This window comes from Mytilus trossulus, chromosome 1, assembly GCF_036588685.1.
Source record: "Mytilus trossulus isolate FHL-02 chromosome 1, PNRI_Mtr1.1.1.hap1, whole genome shotgun sequence".
In the NCBI taxonomy this organism is placed as follows: domain Eukaryota; kingdom Metazoa; phylum Mollusca; class Bivalvia; order Mytilida; family Mytilidae; genus Mytilus; species Mytilus trossulus.
Genome location: NC_086373.1, coordinates 54162372 through 54181180, shown reverse-complemented (window position 1 = coordinate 54181180; position 18809 = coordinate 54162372). Strand labels below are relative to the sequence as shown.

The following is an 18809-nucleotide window of genomic DNA, read 5'->3' as shown; positions in this document are numbered from 1 at the left end:
CAGTCTTGAGAATGAATTTTCCTCGCCTTACAGCTTGCGAAATTTAACATTCTCTCGACTGGTATTTTTCGCAAATACTCCTCCTTAACATGATATATCTGCTAAATATCTTAGGTCCACTTTGTTCATATCACCCTACAACTGCTTAGATCATGTACATCATTGGCTTTCAAATCTTCAGATTTTAGTGTTCTGGATGAAGTTAAATCTAGAATAGCTAAATATAGAAAAGCCCTTTGGATATCATGCAAGATATATATAAAGTGTTGTTTTCAAATATTTAATTTTTAAATAATAATACATCTATATGTAACAAATTGTTCACAATTTTTATGAATTGAAGTATAAATGACCTATAATAATAAACATCTATTTCAACAACAATTTTTCAATACATAGACTGATATAACCCACATCTTTTACCTCCCTTTAAAATGTTGTTGTATAATACTGTGGATTAATTTATTTTGTTGATTGAGGAAAAAATTGTATTTTGCTGGCCATTTGATTTGGTGTTTTTTTTATGTTTTCCTTCAAGCCTAAAAAAGTTTTTTACTTGGTTGAACATTTAAATTCATGGTTTGCCTTGATTAATCTACAAAATCCACGCAAATTGATATCACAAGGATAATGATGAATCCACAGTGTAAAAAAAACAAATAATAGTAGATTTGAGTGACGATAAATTTACCAAAAAAAATGTTTATTACTACAATAATGTCATATATACGTTCAATATTGAAACTTTTGAAAGAAGATACATTTTGAATAAAACATTCATTACAACATTATTTATTAAGTTTCAATACATTTGGAATAAAGTTTGCTTTTTCTACAAAATCAATCATACATATATTGATCCCATGAACGCCAGTCTGTTTTTCTTTCAACCACAAAACAACTCGAGGAGCAACTTTCTCAGCAAGAACATTGTGTAAACTGCTATTTAAATGTGCCATGATGGTACCAGCCCCTGGTGTTAAAACTCCTTGTGTCACGACAAACATGTCTGTCGTTTTACTCGACTTATAATTGGACTCAAGGAAAGTAATAAGATCTTGCACATTTGTAGTATTAGCCCATGGAGCTTTTATCGCAGTGTTTGGCCAAAACATCATATTGCCTTTGATTACATCATTGTGATAGAAAACAATCACTTGTAAACCCTGTTCCCACATCATAGATAAATTAACACTATCCATGTCTAAATGTGGACACATTTTACTTTCAAATGTTTTTAAAATCAAATCTAATAGTTTTTCATGGTGATTTTGAGTCATATCAAAGAGATGATTAAAATCCAATATTACAATTTCTTTTGGATGTTCATCCAGAAAAGATTTTATTTCATCTAACCCCGACGCTACTGGCATGCCATATAAGGAATGCAAAAAGAATATGCCTTCTTTATCCTTTCTAGATGCTACTCTCAAATCAAAGTATCTAACACCATGTTCTAATTGTTGTCGGAATGTCAAGTACTGGGTGACCGACCATTCTTTCATCACTGATTTCCCCATGTCTCCAAACATAGAAATGAATGGTCTAATATCAGCCTTGTCTGGTCCTATCTCTGAGCTTGTGTCCAAATCATAGGAAAAGGAATTATGGCTGCCTGAAAAAGCAAAAAAAACATGATATTAGATTCAAAACTTTAATAAAAAAATAATAGTGATATTTCACATTTCATTAGAAGCTAGGCACCATGAAGGAAGGACTGTAAGGGGGTCCTCTATTCCTGTAAATTCTTCATTGTTTAAGGCCATTTTTTATATTTTTTGCCCATTATTATCTATTCTTTATATTTTTTTCCCATTTTTCTCTTGTCTTTATATTTTTTGCCCATTAATCTCTATTTTTTGGTATATTTTTGCCCATTATCATCTATTTTTTATATTTTAGGTCCGCTTTTCTCTATTCTCCATTTTTTGGCACATTATTCTCTTTTCAGTAAACCCCCATCCAGACCCTCGTGAAGAATGACTGTCATCCAAAATTTAAACCAGATCTGGCCTTGAAGGCATAAAACTTTGCTCAGTGCTCGGAGCACAAAAATCATGCTCGAAACATGAAATCCAGCAATTTGATTGGTTGATTTTCGAGTCTGAGTACAAAAATCATGCTCAGAAGTTTTATGACCGTGAGACCTAAATGTTACTAAAAAACAAATTCAGTCATCAGATAGAAAAGGAATCTTCCTATATCTATTATATCAATGTAGTACATGTAGTATTAGTATTAATTACAACATATAAAGCTTCCATTCATTTACTCAATTACTTTTTAAATCATGTTAAAAGATGTAATATTCAAAAACCTTATTTTCCTGCGATTAATATGGTGATCATAGAGACAACAATAAGAGTGTTTTTAGACAATTTATCAAATTAACGTTTAATCAATCAAAGATAGATAACTGTTACAACCATCATTTATTTTCTAATCTATGTGAAGGATTGTCAGAAAACAAGTTTGATGTAATCTTATATTAGATTTCATTTTTGGATTGCAAACCATTTATGCATAGTAATATAAAAGGTTTGAAAAATGAATAAAAACAAATTATCTCCCCTGAATATCATAATGTTATCAATCACATTGTTTTGAAAGCTTTGTGTGAGAATGAAAATATTTGCATAGAAATTCTCTTTGGTTTCATCCTTCTTCAGACATTTTTGTAGGTACTGTAAAATGTACTTGTATACTTTATTTTTAAATCATAATTTATTATATTTTGCCACAGAAAATCTAGGTTTTCAGTATAATTCTTGTAAACTGCAAGTATCTATAAAAAAAATCAGAAAAAAAATTCATCAAATCCATGCAGTGCTTTGTTATTAATTTTAATTTTGCAATCAATTGTACAACTGTTCTGTACATGCAAGATGTATATATATTTTGCTTGGCATTAGGTCAGTTAAAAGCTTCTATCTGAGATTAATTCATATGACAATTTTTTAGTGTGAAAGGACTTGAAAAATGGAAATTTAGTTTATTCCTGCCTTTTAACTTTACAAAGTGTCTCATCCAGCCTTTTTTACTCAAAACTCCTGTCCTGCCTATTTTTTTCAAATTCTATCCTAGCCCTTTGCCCTTAAAATCAAATGGTAGCTCCATTAACTGGTTAGGATGATCACATATGAAAGTCATGCATGGTTGATGCATTTACATCAATGGTAATCAAGGTTCATTAGTAGATGCACATATACTGAAATGTAGAGATTTTATATATTTCTTAAATAGTAATGAAGACGTTAGTAGCACAGAAAGCATGTATATAAAATATATTGAATCACACATTTTCATTAGACATAAATTATTTATGCAATGTATAAAAAAACTTAATGTAAATTTAGAATAAATTTCAAAATCACTTAAAATTTTATAATGTACAATTTGATTGTAAATGTATAATGGATAAAAGTACTGTAAACAAACTTATTTGTCAGGAGCAATTTATTTAGTGACTTTTGCGAGTAGAAAAATAATGTGAATATAAATCGTTGCGAATGTGTAAAATAAAACTTAGATCTTTCCTTATTAAACTATATCCAGAAAATAGAAAATAGCGAAATTAAATAGCCGTGAAAAAGACAAGAAAGGGTAAAACCCGAAATAAAGTATCCACGAAAATAAGTTCTTTTACAGTAAGCTATAATTTAAAAGCAAGAGGACAGGCAAGGTCCTTTCACAATAGGGCTCTTCACGGTTAGTTCGGCCATATTGGATAGGGGCAGATCTTCATAATAGAGGTAACCAGATGCTTCGCAGGGCGTAGCTTTATACGACCGCAGAGGTTGAACCCTGAACGGTTGGGGCAAGTATGGACACAACATTCAAGCTGGATTCAGCTCTAAATTTGGATTGTGATTAAATAGTTGACACAGCATAGGTTTCTGACACAGAATGAATGTGTTCTAATGAACTTAAAATTTTTGTTTTCTCTTAGAGCAATTCACTATGCTGTTCAATATTAATCCTCTCAAAATAATGTTTGAAGAAATTTTCTTTTTATTTATGAAATTTCAAATGAGAAAAATTGAACCCAATTTTTTAATCACATCCCCCTTTCCCTTATTCCAAAACTAATCTCAATTAAAATATTCTAATGGAGTTTGCAACAATAACTACTCATTTAAATACATCATAAAATAAACTGTAAATAAAATGTAAAAAAACTGCTTGTTATCACTGAATGGCAAAGATTATTTAAATTTATCAGTTGGTAGTAAAAAGTGAATATACATTGTACATTGTATATAACAAAGATTTAAGTTGATTCTGGACAAAGAAAGATAACTCCAATTAAAAAAAAATCTTGCAATTAGATATTTCTTGCTTACTATTTTGGACAAAGAAAGATAACTCTAATTAAAAAAAAATTGCTATTTCACAATATTGTGGAATTAGATATTTCTTGCCATTGCACAATACTGTGCAATTGAAAGACTTGCTATTCCACAATACTTAATATAATAATTTTAGATCCTGATTTGGACCAACTTGAAAACTGGGCCCATAATCAAAAATCTAAGTACATGTTTAGATTCAGCATATCAAAGAGGCCCAAGAATTAAATTTTTGTTAAAATCAAACTTAGTTTAATTTTGGACTCTTTGGACCTTAATGTAGGCCAATTTGAAAACGGGACCAAAAATGAAGAATCTACATACACAGTTAGATTTGGCATATCAAAGAACCCCATTTATTCAATTTTTTATGAAATCAAAAAAGTTTAATTTTGGACCCCGATTTGGGCCAACTTGAAAACTGGGCCAATAATAAAAAATCTAAGTTCATTTTTAGATTCAGCATATCAAAGAACCCCAAGGATTCAATTTTTGTTAAAATCAAACTAAGTTTAATTTTGGACCCTTTAGACCTTAATGTAGACCAATTTGAAAACGGGACCAAAAGTTAAGAATCTACATACACAGTTAGATTCGGCATATCAAAGAACCCCAATTTTGATGAAATCAAACAAAGTTTAATTTTGGACCCTTTGGGCCCCTTTTTCCTAAACTGTTGGGACCAAAACTCCCAAAATCAATACCAACTTTCCTTTTATGGTCATTAACCTTGTGTTTAAATTTCATAGATTTCTATTTACTTATACTAACGTTATGGTGCGAAAACCAAGAAAAATGCTTATTTGGGTCCCTTTTTGGCCCCTAATTCCTAAACTGTTGGGACCTAAACTCCCAAAATCAATAGCAATCTTCCTTTTGTGGTCATAAACATTATGTTTAAATTTCATTGATTTCTATTTACTTAAACTAAAGTTATTGTGCGAAAACCCAGAATAATGCTTATTTGGGCCCTTTTTAGGCCCCTAATTCCTAAACTGTTAAAACCAAAACTCCCAAAATCAATCCCAACCTTTCTTTTGTGGTCATCAACCTTGTGTCAAAATTTCATAGATTTCTATTAACTTAAACTAAAGTTATAGTGCGAAAACCAAGAAAATGCTTATTTGGGCCCTTTTTGGCCCCTAATTCCTAAATTGTTGGGACCAAAACTCCCCAAATCAATACCAATCTTCCTTTTATGGTCATAAACCTTGTGTTAAAATTTCATAGATTTCTATTCACTTTTACTAAAGTTAGAGTGCGAAAACTAAAAGTATTCGGACGACGACGACGACGACGGCGACGACAACGACGACGACGCCAGCGTGATAGCAATATACGACGAAATTTTTTTCAAAATTTGCGGTCGTATAAAAATGGTGTGAAATATACGGGAAAACATCATTAAAACAGAGCTGTTGCTTGGAAACACACATAGGATTTCCCACACTTTCATACTAATTCCACCTTCTTCCAAAAAATCTGCCCCCTATCCAATATGGCCGAACTAACCGTGAAGAGCCCTATTAAACAAGATTACCATATATATCCTTTTAGAACAAGAACACATCACTGTTTGTTTGCCTAAATAAGTTGTCTAGCTGACAATTTTGATGTTAATGAATAAGAGTAACATAAAGCCATTACTCCTTAATACATGTATATTGAGTCCATGTAGTTATTTTCATTTCATTTAGTTAATTAAATGGACACCTAAAAAGTCAAGCAGGTTATGCCTGTTATAGTTTTGAAATTGGAATACCCTATATAACTATTCCGCCTTTTTGATGGACAGTTTCAGGGAAGATGTCACAATCACTAGGTTATAAACAAATTGCCATCTGCATAGTCTATACTCATGATACTAAAATAATGAAATTTTTAAAATCACTACAAATAAAGGGTCAAATATAATTAGTTTTGGGGATGAAAATATGAAAGGTTAACATGGTAATGGATAAACAGAGAATGAATGCTCTTAAAGTAAGATCTCACATGTCTCATGGTGTAAAAGACAAAGCACATGGAGTCAAAAAGCCAAGCAAAGATGCTGTAGATCACAAATTCATTTTATATCAAGTCAGGTTACAGGGCTTTATATCTGTAAATGCCAGTTGTTGCTTGCATCCTACTTACCACAGCTGTCAAAGGTGAAAATACATTATAAATCATTTAACATTTAAAAAAAAAAATATTTATCATAAAAAGGGGGGACCTTGGTGGAAAATGATAATATCAATTTCTCAGTGTGACAATGTTTTTTTGTATTTATCACATTATGTAACTATAAACTGTTTAATAAATTCATCTTACCAACTATCTTGTATATTGTTGAAGAGTGTTTATATATTGCCTGCTCTATTCTACATGTATTTGTTATTTGTGTCATTTGGGTTGCTGTTGCATTTGTGTTAACTCCATTTTTTCTTTTATTGATATCATTAGAAACAAATATAACAGATGATATTGAAAAAGGATATTTGCTACATGACGGAGAAATGGTTAAAATAACATGTAGGTTTTAGGTAGCTGATTTATACTATCTTCATAAAAGAGAACTATTCATCTCCATAATCTTCTGGATGCTATAGACGTATTTACACTTGTATGCAAATTTGTCCGCCATTACATAACATCACATAGGTTCCTGTAAACTTTGACTTCATAATTCAAAACATATGACGTCACAACTAAAAAGTGATTGTTGTTTGACGTCAAAAGGTTATTGGGAGGTGATATAAGGTCATTCGGAGGCAAAATACAGCTAAATACCAAAAGTGTAAAAACGTTTATTAGTGTGTGTAAGCTAGATTTTATAAATGAAACAAAGACATTTGTTTCAAAACTGGTTTTGTATGAATATTAAAAAAAATCTTAAAGGCAAAAGTGTTGAATATAAAGATAACAAAACAACTGTCCTTTGGAACCTAACACACAGTTGTACATAAAGAGGGAAGAAAGATACCAAAGGGACAGTCAAACTCGTAAATCTAAAACAAACTGACAACGCCATGGCTAAAAATGAAAAAGACAAACAGAAAAACAATAGTACACATGACACAACATAGAAAACTAAAGAATAAACAACACTAACCCCACCAAAAACTAGGGGTGATCTCAGGTGCCTTGGAAGGGTAAGCAGATCCTGCCTCACATGCGGCACCCGTCGTGTTGCTTATGTATTACAAATCCGGTAAATAGTCTAATTCGGTAGGTCAAATTCATGAAAGGGAAGGGGATACTTTCGAAAGTAATACTTCAATATAAATATTCAAAAAGCCTGACTCATAATTTTAAAATCAATATCAATCATTAATGTAACCTTATCTGCTATTTTCCTCACAATGTTGTACTTTACTTTTCTACTTATGTCTTACTATTCCACTAACCAAATTCAGGTCAATGTCAATCAAAAAAAATCTAGTTAGATAAGATAATTTATTAGTATAAAATCCAAACAATCTAATTGTTACTAAATACAAACACCAATAAACAATACAAAAATGTAACATTTACAAAAAATGTAATACTGTGAAAGTACTTTTATTCGTGGGGTACCAATTTTCGTGGTTTTCGTGGATGACTTTATCCACGAATTTCAGTGTCCAACGAAATAAAACAACCATTGTCCGAATCAAGACATGGAAAGATCCCCGTCGGTAGGTTTGACTTCTGATATAATCTTGAGAATATATTAAATAACGCCAAATCTGAGAATACTTTAATAGCAGTCACAGAACTACAACCACATGCAGGATTATACCCATTTAATCTTTAATAACCTAAACTGAACAACTTTTGATCTTTTAATTGTCATAAAAAATATTTTTGATCGATGGAAGTCAGATTTCCAGTATTGATACATGTGATATGCTAGTATGATAAAGTATTCATTTTATATACTCATAGTTGTCGTACATAGTGGGAAATAATAATTTCATGCTGGGCTTGATTTTGATAAGAATTATTTCACAATTTAAGATACGTTTATAACATTTTTTTATATTACTATTTTCTTTAGGTGACATGTTGATGGCCTAATCAACACCTTTGATGGTTTTTAATCTGTTGATCACTTTATCATGGATTAATTAGTGTTATCACTACGATTTACACGGGTAAATGTTTACTTTGCAATTCTATCAATCGAGACTATTTGTAACCTTCGTTTCTAAAGGCTTTAATTTTTCAATTTTGTATTTTTAGAAAACTAAAATCCACGAATTAAAAAACCCACGAACATGTAAATATTGCTCAATCCACGAAAATTGATACCCACGAATTAAAGTACTTTCACAGTATTTAACAAATTGTCTCCCTTTTAATTTATTTATCTTAACTTTTCAAGATACACAGGTTTGGTGTACTCAAAGAGTAAATTTTGAGATGAAAATGCAGTCAGTTTAGATGAAGTGTCCACATGAACCGTAAGATTATATTATTTAGAGGGAATCAATGCTGCTTATAACTCAAAACTGGTAAGAAGAATATCAATAGTATAAGATACCTGGAATAGCCAACTGGTTGAGTGGAACCGTATGTAAATGCTCTGGTAATTTTGACATCCAGTTAATAAAATCTTTACTTTCTGCCATGTTTACTGTCAGTTAAAGATTATCATTTCTGAAAGAAAAAGAGGTGTATATTAAAGCTTATATTCCTTCCTACTTATAAGGTATAGAAACAGTACTTGAGCCGTTCAGAAAGAACATACAATAAAGTAGTAGTCCAGTCAAACTAAGATTTAACCTCAAACTAATTGCAACAGAAAATGTTGAGTTCTTATCTATAGCATTATGCTCCTTAAATACCCAGAAAAAAGACCCATAAAATCTAACTTCAGGAAAACTCCAAATCAGCATTTTTAATTTCCTTTGGAAATTAACATTGGAAGGGGAGATAACTCCACAAAAATGAGTCTCTTTGGTCAGTTTTTGGTTGAATTTCTTGATATTTATGTAAAGTATGATACTTTGATGGGGATATAAGTTGATATTCAACTAAATTGTATAATCTTCTGCTCATGAAATATACAAAACCGTAGTGTTATGGGTAGTTTTTTTGGGTGTTCATTTTTCAATAAAGAAATTGCAAATTTGAAGCTTCACTGTGACCATTTTCATGATTTTGAAAAAATAATGTGAAAATTTGGTATTGTTTATATCTGTATATTATATTTTTTCAGCATCTGACATGTCTAAAGAAACTTTAAACCACAAAAAGAATAATACATGCTTAATTATTTTTTATTAAATTCGAGAATCCTTTAATAACTTAACATGTTGAAAATTTCAAAAAATGGTCAACTAATGAATTACGAAATCTTGATTATGGCTTGATAAAAGACATGAAAACACCTTTAGAGTTGTTTGTTTTACCCTAAAGACGGCTAAAAAATCAAGAATCAATACATTCTGATGAATAGAATCAGTAAAGTTATAATTTTTTATCAATTTTTATTGATATTTCTGACTTTTTTGCAAGAGTTATATCCCTTTTCGATGCAAATCTCCATAGGAATTTTAAATGGTGAATTTTTTAGTCTTCCTCAAATAAGATTTTATGGGACTTTTTTCTGTGTATATTTGGGGTATAATTCTAAAGATTAACCCATTCAAGGCGTATGATGCCTTATGGCATCACCTTGGTACCGCTGTATGATGCCTTATTTCATCACCTTGCTACGGCCGTGTGATGCCATAATGCATCATGGAAAAAAAAATTACTCTGACCTATTTTCAGTTTCAATATCAGATCAATTACGTAAAGCTGTAAAGCGTACGTTACCACAATGTGTTAACAGGTTTCAATTATTAATATTATGTATAAATTTTGACAATAAAAGAATTGGTATGTCATTTCTTCGTACTTTCGATTTGCGTTCATGATAAAATAATATGCCGCCATTTTTTCTCATTGCTGTTTACCAATGCCATTTTGCAATACATCATACAGGAGACAGACAGGTATGCTAATAAACAAATTCGTGATCATCCTGATGAAAACAAGTCTCCATGGATTACACCAACTGTTGAAGAAATGAAGGCTTTTCTAGGTTTATGTTTCTTAATGGGTATCAATGTAAAACCAGACATAAAATCCTACTGGAGCACAGATGTTATGCTGGAAACCCCCTACTTCAGTAAAGTCATGAAAAGGGATCGCTATATGCAAATTATGCGGTACATCCATCTTACACAGAGACACTTGCCAGGTGCCATGTCTGTCACATGAGAGTGAAAAATAATCAACAAGACACGCGTAGACAAACAAAATTTGGTTGACTAGATTGTGGAAAGCATCTCTGTCTACCAGAGTGTTTCACGGTGTTCCATTCTGTTAAAAATTACTGTTAGTGTTATAGCTATGTTGTTAGTTCCAGACAATTTTGAATTTATTGACTTTACCGTTTCAATTTGCGAATTTATTTATTTATAAACTATGAACAATGCTAAAAAATGACTGATGAAGGATGAATCTAAAAAGATGGTATCAAGAGACATTTTAAAATAAAGAAGGAATTTTATAGAGAGATCAGGAAAAAAAATAGAAGTAAACTGGACAAGGAAAAAAAAATTAAAGACTTGAAAAGAAGCAAGTAACAAAAAATTTTAAAACTGTTATTTTTGTTTGTTACATAACCTTATAACAGTTTAAAAATTAAATCAAAATAATAGTATTTTTTTTGTCAAATATCTAATTGTTCATATGATTTTGATTTTTTTAAATATTTTTTTTTTTTATCTGCTTAAATTGCTATTAGGTTGCATGCCTGTTACTTAGTTTGAAATGAATATTTTCAAGGAAGGTAATTTACTTTGACAAGTACAGAGATTATTTGTTTAATCATTGGACAAGTACAAATTTTTATTTGTCATAGAACCGTAACAAGAAATTCTGTTTTACCCAAGTGACTTAAAAACATACGGCATTGTTTTTTTTGGCGCGTTCGTATAGACGGAGATTTATTAGCACGAGCAGTTTCGTGGCCGGGATTAATTTGACATGTGCTTGTAAGTGTAGGTATGTTCAATTTCAGACTCTAGGTCTCAATCAATTAATAGTTATACATAAAAAAAATCTATGTTTGCCAATCTACAAATGATCTATTGGTATTTTTAAATATTTAACATAGTATCCATTGGTTGAAAATATCTTTTTTGACATGCATGAACTGTCATGACTGTTTGCATATATATAATTTTAAAAACTTGCATAACATTACAGCAGATTCCAGCTAGTATGAAGCTACAGGTAGATTCTTTGGTTAGCTTCCTTGCTAGCTCAACCATGAAATGATTATTACCTTAAAATTGGGAGGAGCATAGCACCAATTCATCATCCAATGAAAACACTATATCAATGACCTGTTTATATATGTATGATTCATGCAAACAGGTTTACCTTAACAACTTTGCAAATTAAATTTTATTTCATAAAGAATTGAAAAATTCTTTGTATTACGATAAATTAGGAGCTTAGTTACGGTTTATGTTTTGTTCAATGATGGTAACAATTAGTGTTGTTTCGGTGACATCCCATTAGTCCGACAACCATTATTCCGACAGCCCATTACTCCGACAGCCCACTATTCCGACAGCCCATTACTCCGACAGCCCATTATTCAGACAACCCATTACTCCGACAGCCCATTATTCCGACAACCCATTACTCCCACAGCCCATTATTCCGACAATGTGTTTTTCTTATGTGCATGGGTAAATTTTCTCTAAAAAGACAAACTCCGTTCTCTATGATATGTGTGGTACTCCGTCTTAATTACAATCTTCTTTCCATGTGGGATATTTGTCTCAGTATATTGGAGTTAATACACATGCTAATGGCAACTGCTCAGTATTAACCCTAGTGTAAAGGTACTTTATCTATCTTAATATTTAGTTGTTTGTGTGTCCATTATCAGTCTGTGCTGTTCTAGTTCGCCATTTTTTTCGCATGTGTGTCTCGATCTACCTTCTTTAAAAAAGGAGATGTGGTATGATTGCCAATGACACAACCATCCACAAGAGACCAACATGACACAGACATTAACAACTATAGGTCACCGTACAGACTTCAACAATGAGCAAAGCCCATACCGCATATAAAAGGCCCCGATATGACAATGTTAAACAATTCAAACGAGAAAACTTACGGCCTTATTTGTATAAAAAAAAATGAACGAAAAACAAATATGTAACACATAAACAAACACCACTGAATTACTGGCTCCTGACTTGGGACAGGCACATACATAAATAATGTTGCGGGGTTAAACATGTTAGCGGGATCCAAACCCTTCCCCTAACCTTGGACAGTGGTATAACAGTTCAACATGAGAACGAACTATAAAAATCAGTTGAAAAAGGCTTAACTCATCAGATGAACAACCAGATGCTCCGCAGGGCGTAAACTTTATACGACCGCAGAGGTTGAACCCAGAACAGTTGGGGCAAGTATGGACACAACATTCAAGCTGGATTCCGCTCTAAATTTGGATTGTGATTAAATAGTTGACACAGCATAGGTTTCTGACACAGAATGAATGTATTAAAATGAACTTAAAATTTTTGTTTTCTCTTAGAGCAATTCACTATGCTGTTGAATATTAATCCTCTCAAAAAATGTTTGACGAAATTTTCTTTTTATTTATGAAATTTCAAATGAGAAAAATTGAACCCAATTTTTTAATCACATCCCCCTTTCCCTTATTTCAAAACTAATTTCAATTAAAATATTCTAATGGAGTTTGCAACAATTACTACTCATTTAAATACATCATAAAATATTAAGATGTAAAAAAACTGCTTGTTATCACTGAATGGTAAAGATAATTTAAATTTATCAGTTGGTAGTAAAAAGTGAATATACATTGTATATTGTATATAACAAAGATTTAAGTTGATTCTGGACAAAGAAAGATAACTCCAATTAAAAAAAATTCTTGCAGATATTTCTTGCTTACTTTACTGGACAAAGAAAGATAACTCTTAATTAAAAAAAAATTAGCTATTTCACAATATTGTGAAATTAGATATTTCTTGCCATTGCACAATACTGTGCAATTGAAAAGACTTGCTATTGCACAATACTTAATATAATAATTTTAGATCCTGATTTGGACCAACTTGAAAACTGGGCCCATAATCAAAAATCTAAGTACATGTTTAGATTCAGCATATCAAAGAGGCCCAAGAATTTGATTTTTGTTAAAATCAAACTTAGTTTAATTTTGGACCCTTTGCACTTTAATTTAGACCAATTTTAAAACTGGACCAAAAATTAAGAATCTACATACACAGTTAGATTTAGCATATCAAAGAACCCCAATTATTCAATTTTTGATGAAATCAAACAATGTTTAATTTTGGACCTCGATTTGGGCCAACTTGAAAACTGGGCCAATAATCAAAAATCTAAGTACATTTTTAGATTCAGCATATGAAAGAACCCCAAGGTTTCAATTTTTGTTAAAATCAAACTAAGTTTAATTTTGGACCCTTTGGACCTTAATGTAGACCAATTTGAAAACGGGACCAAAAATTAAGAATCTACATACACAGTTAGATTCGGCATATTAAAGAACCCCAATTATCTAATTTTGATGAAATCAAAACAAAGTTTAATTTTGGACCCTTTGGGCCCCTTTTTCCTTAACTGTTGGGACCAAAACTCCCAAAATCAATACCAACCTTCCTTTTATAGTCATAAACCTTGTGTTTAAATTTCATAGATTTCTATTTACTTATACTAACGCTATGGTGCGAAAACCAAGAAAAATGCTTATTTGGGTCCCTTTTTGGCCCCTAATTCCTAAACTGTTGGGACCGAAACTCCCAAAATCAATACCAACCTTCCTTTTGTGGTCATAAACATTGTGTTTAAATTTCATTGATTTCTATTTACTTTAACTAAAGTTATTGTGCGAAAACCAAGAATAATGCTTATTTGGACCCTTTTTTGGCCCCTAATTCCTAAACTGTTGAAACCAAAACTCCCAAAATCAATCCCAACCTTTCTTTTGTGGTCATAAACCTTGTGTCAAAATTTCATAGATTTCTATTAACTTAAACTAAAGTTATAGTGCGAAAACCAAGAAAATGCTTATTTGGGCCCTTTTTGGCCCCTAATTCCTAAAATATTGGGACCAAAACTCCCAAAATCAATACCAGCCTTCCTTTTATGGTCATAAACCTTGTGTTAAAATTTCATAGATTTCTATTCACTTTTACTAAAGTTAGAGTGCGAAAACTAAAAGTATTCGGACGACGACGACGACGACGCCAACGTGATAGCAATATACGACGAAAATTTTTTCAAAATTTGCGGTCGTATAAAAATATAATTGGACGTGGTCTGGTACTTGTACATCCCGACAACAATAAGACACTAGGAATAGATCTGAGAGTATTCGCAGTTATCTGAAAACTATTAACTACATAAATAAATATATCGGAGTTGGATAGCACTACCCGCCCTCTTTGGCCCAACACTTTCTCTCCTTGTATCACTCATCTGAGTTTTATTTAAATTAATTTTGTTGCAGAAATTTACAGTCAACGGATTTTGACTGCTCAAATAGAATGAGTGCAGAATGAAAGCCAATAACAAACTAGTAAAAAATCTAAGACAATGTGTGACATTCTAGTCCTCCTTGTGTCTTTGTCATATTGTCTTATTTTAAAAACTTAGTACATTATGTGTTTTGTTGGAAACTAGAAATTTATTTTTCATTTAAAGAATGTTTTCAAGAAGAAAAATATTAAGATAATAATTATTGATTTAAAGAAAGGTAGTTCATATGTTAATTCACAATCGGTGCTCTTCCATTACATTAAGAATTGAAAATGCTAGATACTAAAAAAATCGTATTGTACAGCTGATAAAGTTGAGGAGGGGAGTCATTTTTCAATCGAATGCTCACTTCATAATAATTTGAGGGAGGAACTCTTTCACTATATTTCTAGCACATGTAAGAACTTTAAAAAGTAAGATAAATATGATAAATTTTCGATGTTAACACTAGAAAACTTTACTATTAGGGGGGGGGGGGGGGGGGGGGGGGGGTGATGATTACATACAATTTGTAAGTTCTTTTGATAGATGGCGTACATGTCTTGATACTGACTGTTATTTGATATCAACACATGATCAATGTGTTAGTTGTTTTTTTTTAACTATTTTGTCTTGGCTCCGATTGTGACCGAGGCTTATAGTGCTATAAAGATAATTATATCATATAAGTATTGTAATGTCTTAATGTCATGAATGTTGATCCAATCATTAGACCGCCGCTTCGAAACAGTAGGGGTAGACTGTTTTACCTCTGTCGTTCCGTCCGTCTAGCCGTCCGTCCGTCAGTTCGTTCGTCCGTCACCATAAATATTTTCGTTGCATTCCATAAATATTTTCGTTGCATCTTTTTCACGAACTACATTACAAGGATTTCTGAAAGGTTTATTGAAGTCGGCTATGGCATGTGATGCGTTTTCAAATTCATTACTCATTACATGTGACAGCCAAGTTGAAAATTGTCGTCACATTTTCTCAGGAACTACAAGAGATTCAGTATTTCTGAAATTTGATTTCAAGATTTATATAAGTCAGTTATACTGTGTGATGCTTTTTTCAGATTCACAACTCAAACACTTCCTGTCTACCGAAATGTATGGGCGGGGGTGTCATCAGTAGCTCGTACCATCAATGGTTGTTCTTGATTTATATGCTCTTTAAAGATCCTTTAATTTGGAAAATGACATATTCTTTTCTGTTATATTCTATATACAGATTTTGAATTAAGTATATATAGAAAGTATTCGAAGTACCTTAGCCTTATGTTATATACGGAGTTATTTCTTAAAATATGTTATTACATATCTAAAGGTAATAATACAGACAGACACATTTTATTTTACCCTGATACCCTGGTACTTGACTTGATAAGTGTCGGACTTGTGGGTTGTCGGAGTATTGGGCTGTCGGAGCAATGGGTTGTCGGACTATTGGGTTGTCGAACTAATGGGTTGTCGGACCAATGGGCTGTCGGAATAATGGCGTGTAACCGTTGTTTCAATGCTAAACAAATGGAAATTTTATAGAAAATCCACAGCGTTCCCCTTGTACTCTCATAGTTGGCAATTTGGTGTTTGATAGATGGAGGATTGCAAAGATTTCCTTAAAACAAGTTTATAAATTTATTAGATATTGGTTTAAACAAATGTAAATATGGATTAATTCAAGTACACCTTCTAGGATGCGCTCAACTTTTGTGATTTTTTTTTTAAGTAAATGGTTGTTTAGGACTTTTTATATACAATTAACACTAGCACATCATAGAAAATCAAGTGAGTAATCTATATCATTGACTGTCCCTCTGGTATCTTCTATGCTTAAAATTTTATAACAAAAATACCTGTGAATTTTCTAAAAAAACTCTTGGTTTAAAATCCTGTAACTTTTAAATGCAATGAAACTATACCTAATAATGCTGGAAGTTTCCCCTTTAATTTGTATATGTTCAAAATAGCCCATCTTTATAGTATTGTTCATTATCTTTGCTGTTTTTATATTATTGGAAGTTTGATAAATTCGTAATTCAAAGGCAACAGAAGGGGTCATAAGCCTTATATTTACGCCATGATTGTAACCATTGTAAATAAAAGAACATTAACATACATGTAACTGGATTTATAAATGAACTGAGTAATTGATTGAAATAAAATTGGCAAATCAAACACACCTTCAACATGCTTTTTGAATTTGCTTATAATGATAAATATAATTTTAAATTTAGATTGAAAACTTATTTTTAAAGACTTGTAAAACTAGTTTTACAATGTTTATATTCTGTCACTAGTTCTGATTGGATCTCTGTTTAACTTTTGACTCCACCCAAAGGCTTGTTTACCTTACCTAATAATCATTTCATTGTTGAGCTAGCAAGGAAGCTAACCAAAGAATCTACATGTAGTTTCATACTCGTTGGAATCTGCTGTATTAAATGAAAAAAAAATGCTAATCACTTGTCAATACAAATTTACAAATATTTTTTTGGCATATACTCATTTACATTGTAGGCCGAGTATGTTATAGTCCGAGTTCCCTGTAGGCCAACAAATTGAAGATTTTGTCACAGGAGGAAACTTACAAGACATAGATTGAAAAAATGTACAATTTTTAAAAAAAATATGAAAAAATAAAAAAATATAAAATGTTTTGTATAATAAAGTAAGATGTTGTAATTGAGTTAATATTGATGCTTTGAAATTGAAGATTTGAAAGAGTCTACTGAAGTGCAATTTACAATGTTATCTGGTAGTTTGTTCCAGTCGGTAATAGTTCTTGGAAAATTACTAAAATTAGGGGACGACAATTTGATATTCTGGGGGGTTATTTATTTTTGTAAACTGAGGGGACAGATTATTCATTTTCTGCACTATTGAAGCAAGATTTTTCATTTTCATTAAAGCAAGGGACTGATTATTCATTTTTTTACCACTATATTTATGATATTCGAAAACATTCAATTTTTTTAAATATTTGTTAATTATGAATAATTAGATATAGGAAGATGTGGTGTGAGTGCCAAATGAGACAACTCTCCATTCAAATAACCAATTAAAAAAAAGGTAAACCATTAATACATGTATAGTCAAGTTATTGTGTACCATTTAATAAGAATACTAGTAGATCATTATCCCCTTCAGAAATTTTAAGATTCAAGATTTCATTCATAACCCCAGACACATACTTGTGTACAAGAGGATAATATATACAAACATTTTTAAGATAATACATAGAGGATATCATAGAGAGAAAGGACAAACGAAACACAAATACATAGTAATAAGTATATTATAAAAGACAATTGGTATTAAGTAGTTTATAATTTCTTAACAAACTGAATCAAGCAATATACACATACATAGTATTAAAGTTAATTTAGTTTGGTTTTACCTAGCCTCTATCAAAAGTATTGTCAAACATATTTTGCCGAGCGGAGCGAGGCCAAACAAATTTGAAGGGTTTTGGAACCGCTGAAGGCCCAATAAGCTATAGACCTGCTGAGTTATTTATTTTCAATACATTGCAAGTCAGGTAATTTATTTTCAAACTACCACAGAACAAACCATTTATTTTTGGGATTAGCAAGGCTGAGTTATTCATTTTCAAAACCCCCCCTCAGAATATCAAATGGTCGTCCCCTTACTGAAAAAAATCTGGAGTTGTCTTTCCCTCTTTCCTTCCATAACATAACAAATGCTTATCATTTCTTTTATTTTCATATCTCAATTCTGAATTTGCTCACAAATTTGTTTATGAAAGGAAATCAAACCATGAGATACCTTAAAACATTACAATTTCATCTGAAAAGATGAAAACTTGCTTGTAATCAAATCCTGAAATTGCTCACAGCTGTCCGTTTTTGGTCCCAGATTTGTAACCAGTTGTATACTTCCGGTT

General features: G+C 31.5%; 1 protein-coding gene across 1 annotated transcript; it reads right to left on the bottom strand.

The window, feature by feature from the left end:
* Positions 1 to 433: 433 nt before the first annotated feature.
* On the bottom strand, positions 434 to 18804 carry LOC134727412 (PI-PLC X domain-containing protein 3-like). The gene is made up of 3 exons (XM_063591797.1): positions 18692 to 18804; positions 8857 to 8972; positions 434 to 1615 (listed from the first exon to the last, which is right to left on the bottom strand). The coding sequence occupies exons 2-3, from the start codon at positions 8942 to 8944 to the stop codon at positions 789 to 791; spliced, it is 915 nt and encodes a 304-aa protein (XP_063447867.1). The 5' UTR covers positions 8945 to 8972; positions 18692 to 18804; the 3' UTR covers positions 434 to 788.
* Positions 18805 to 18809: the final 5 nt, after the last annotated feature.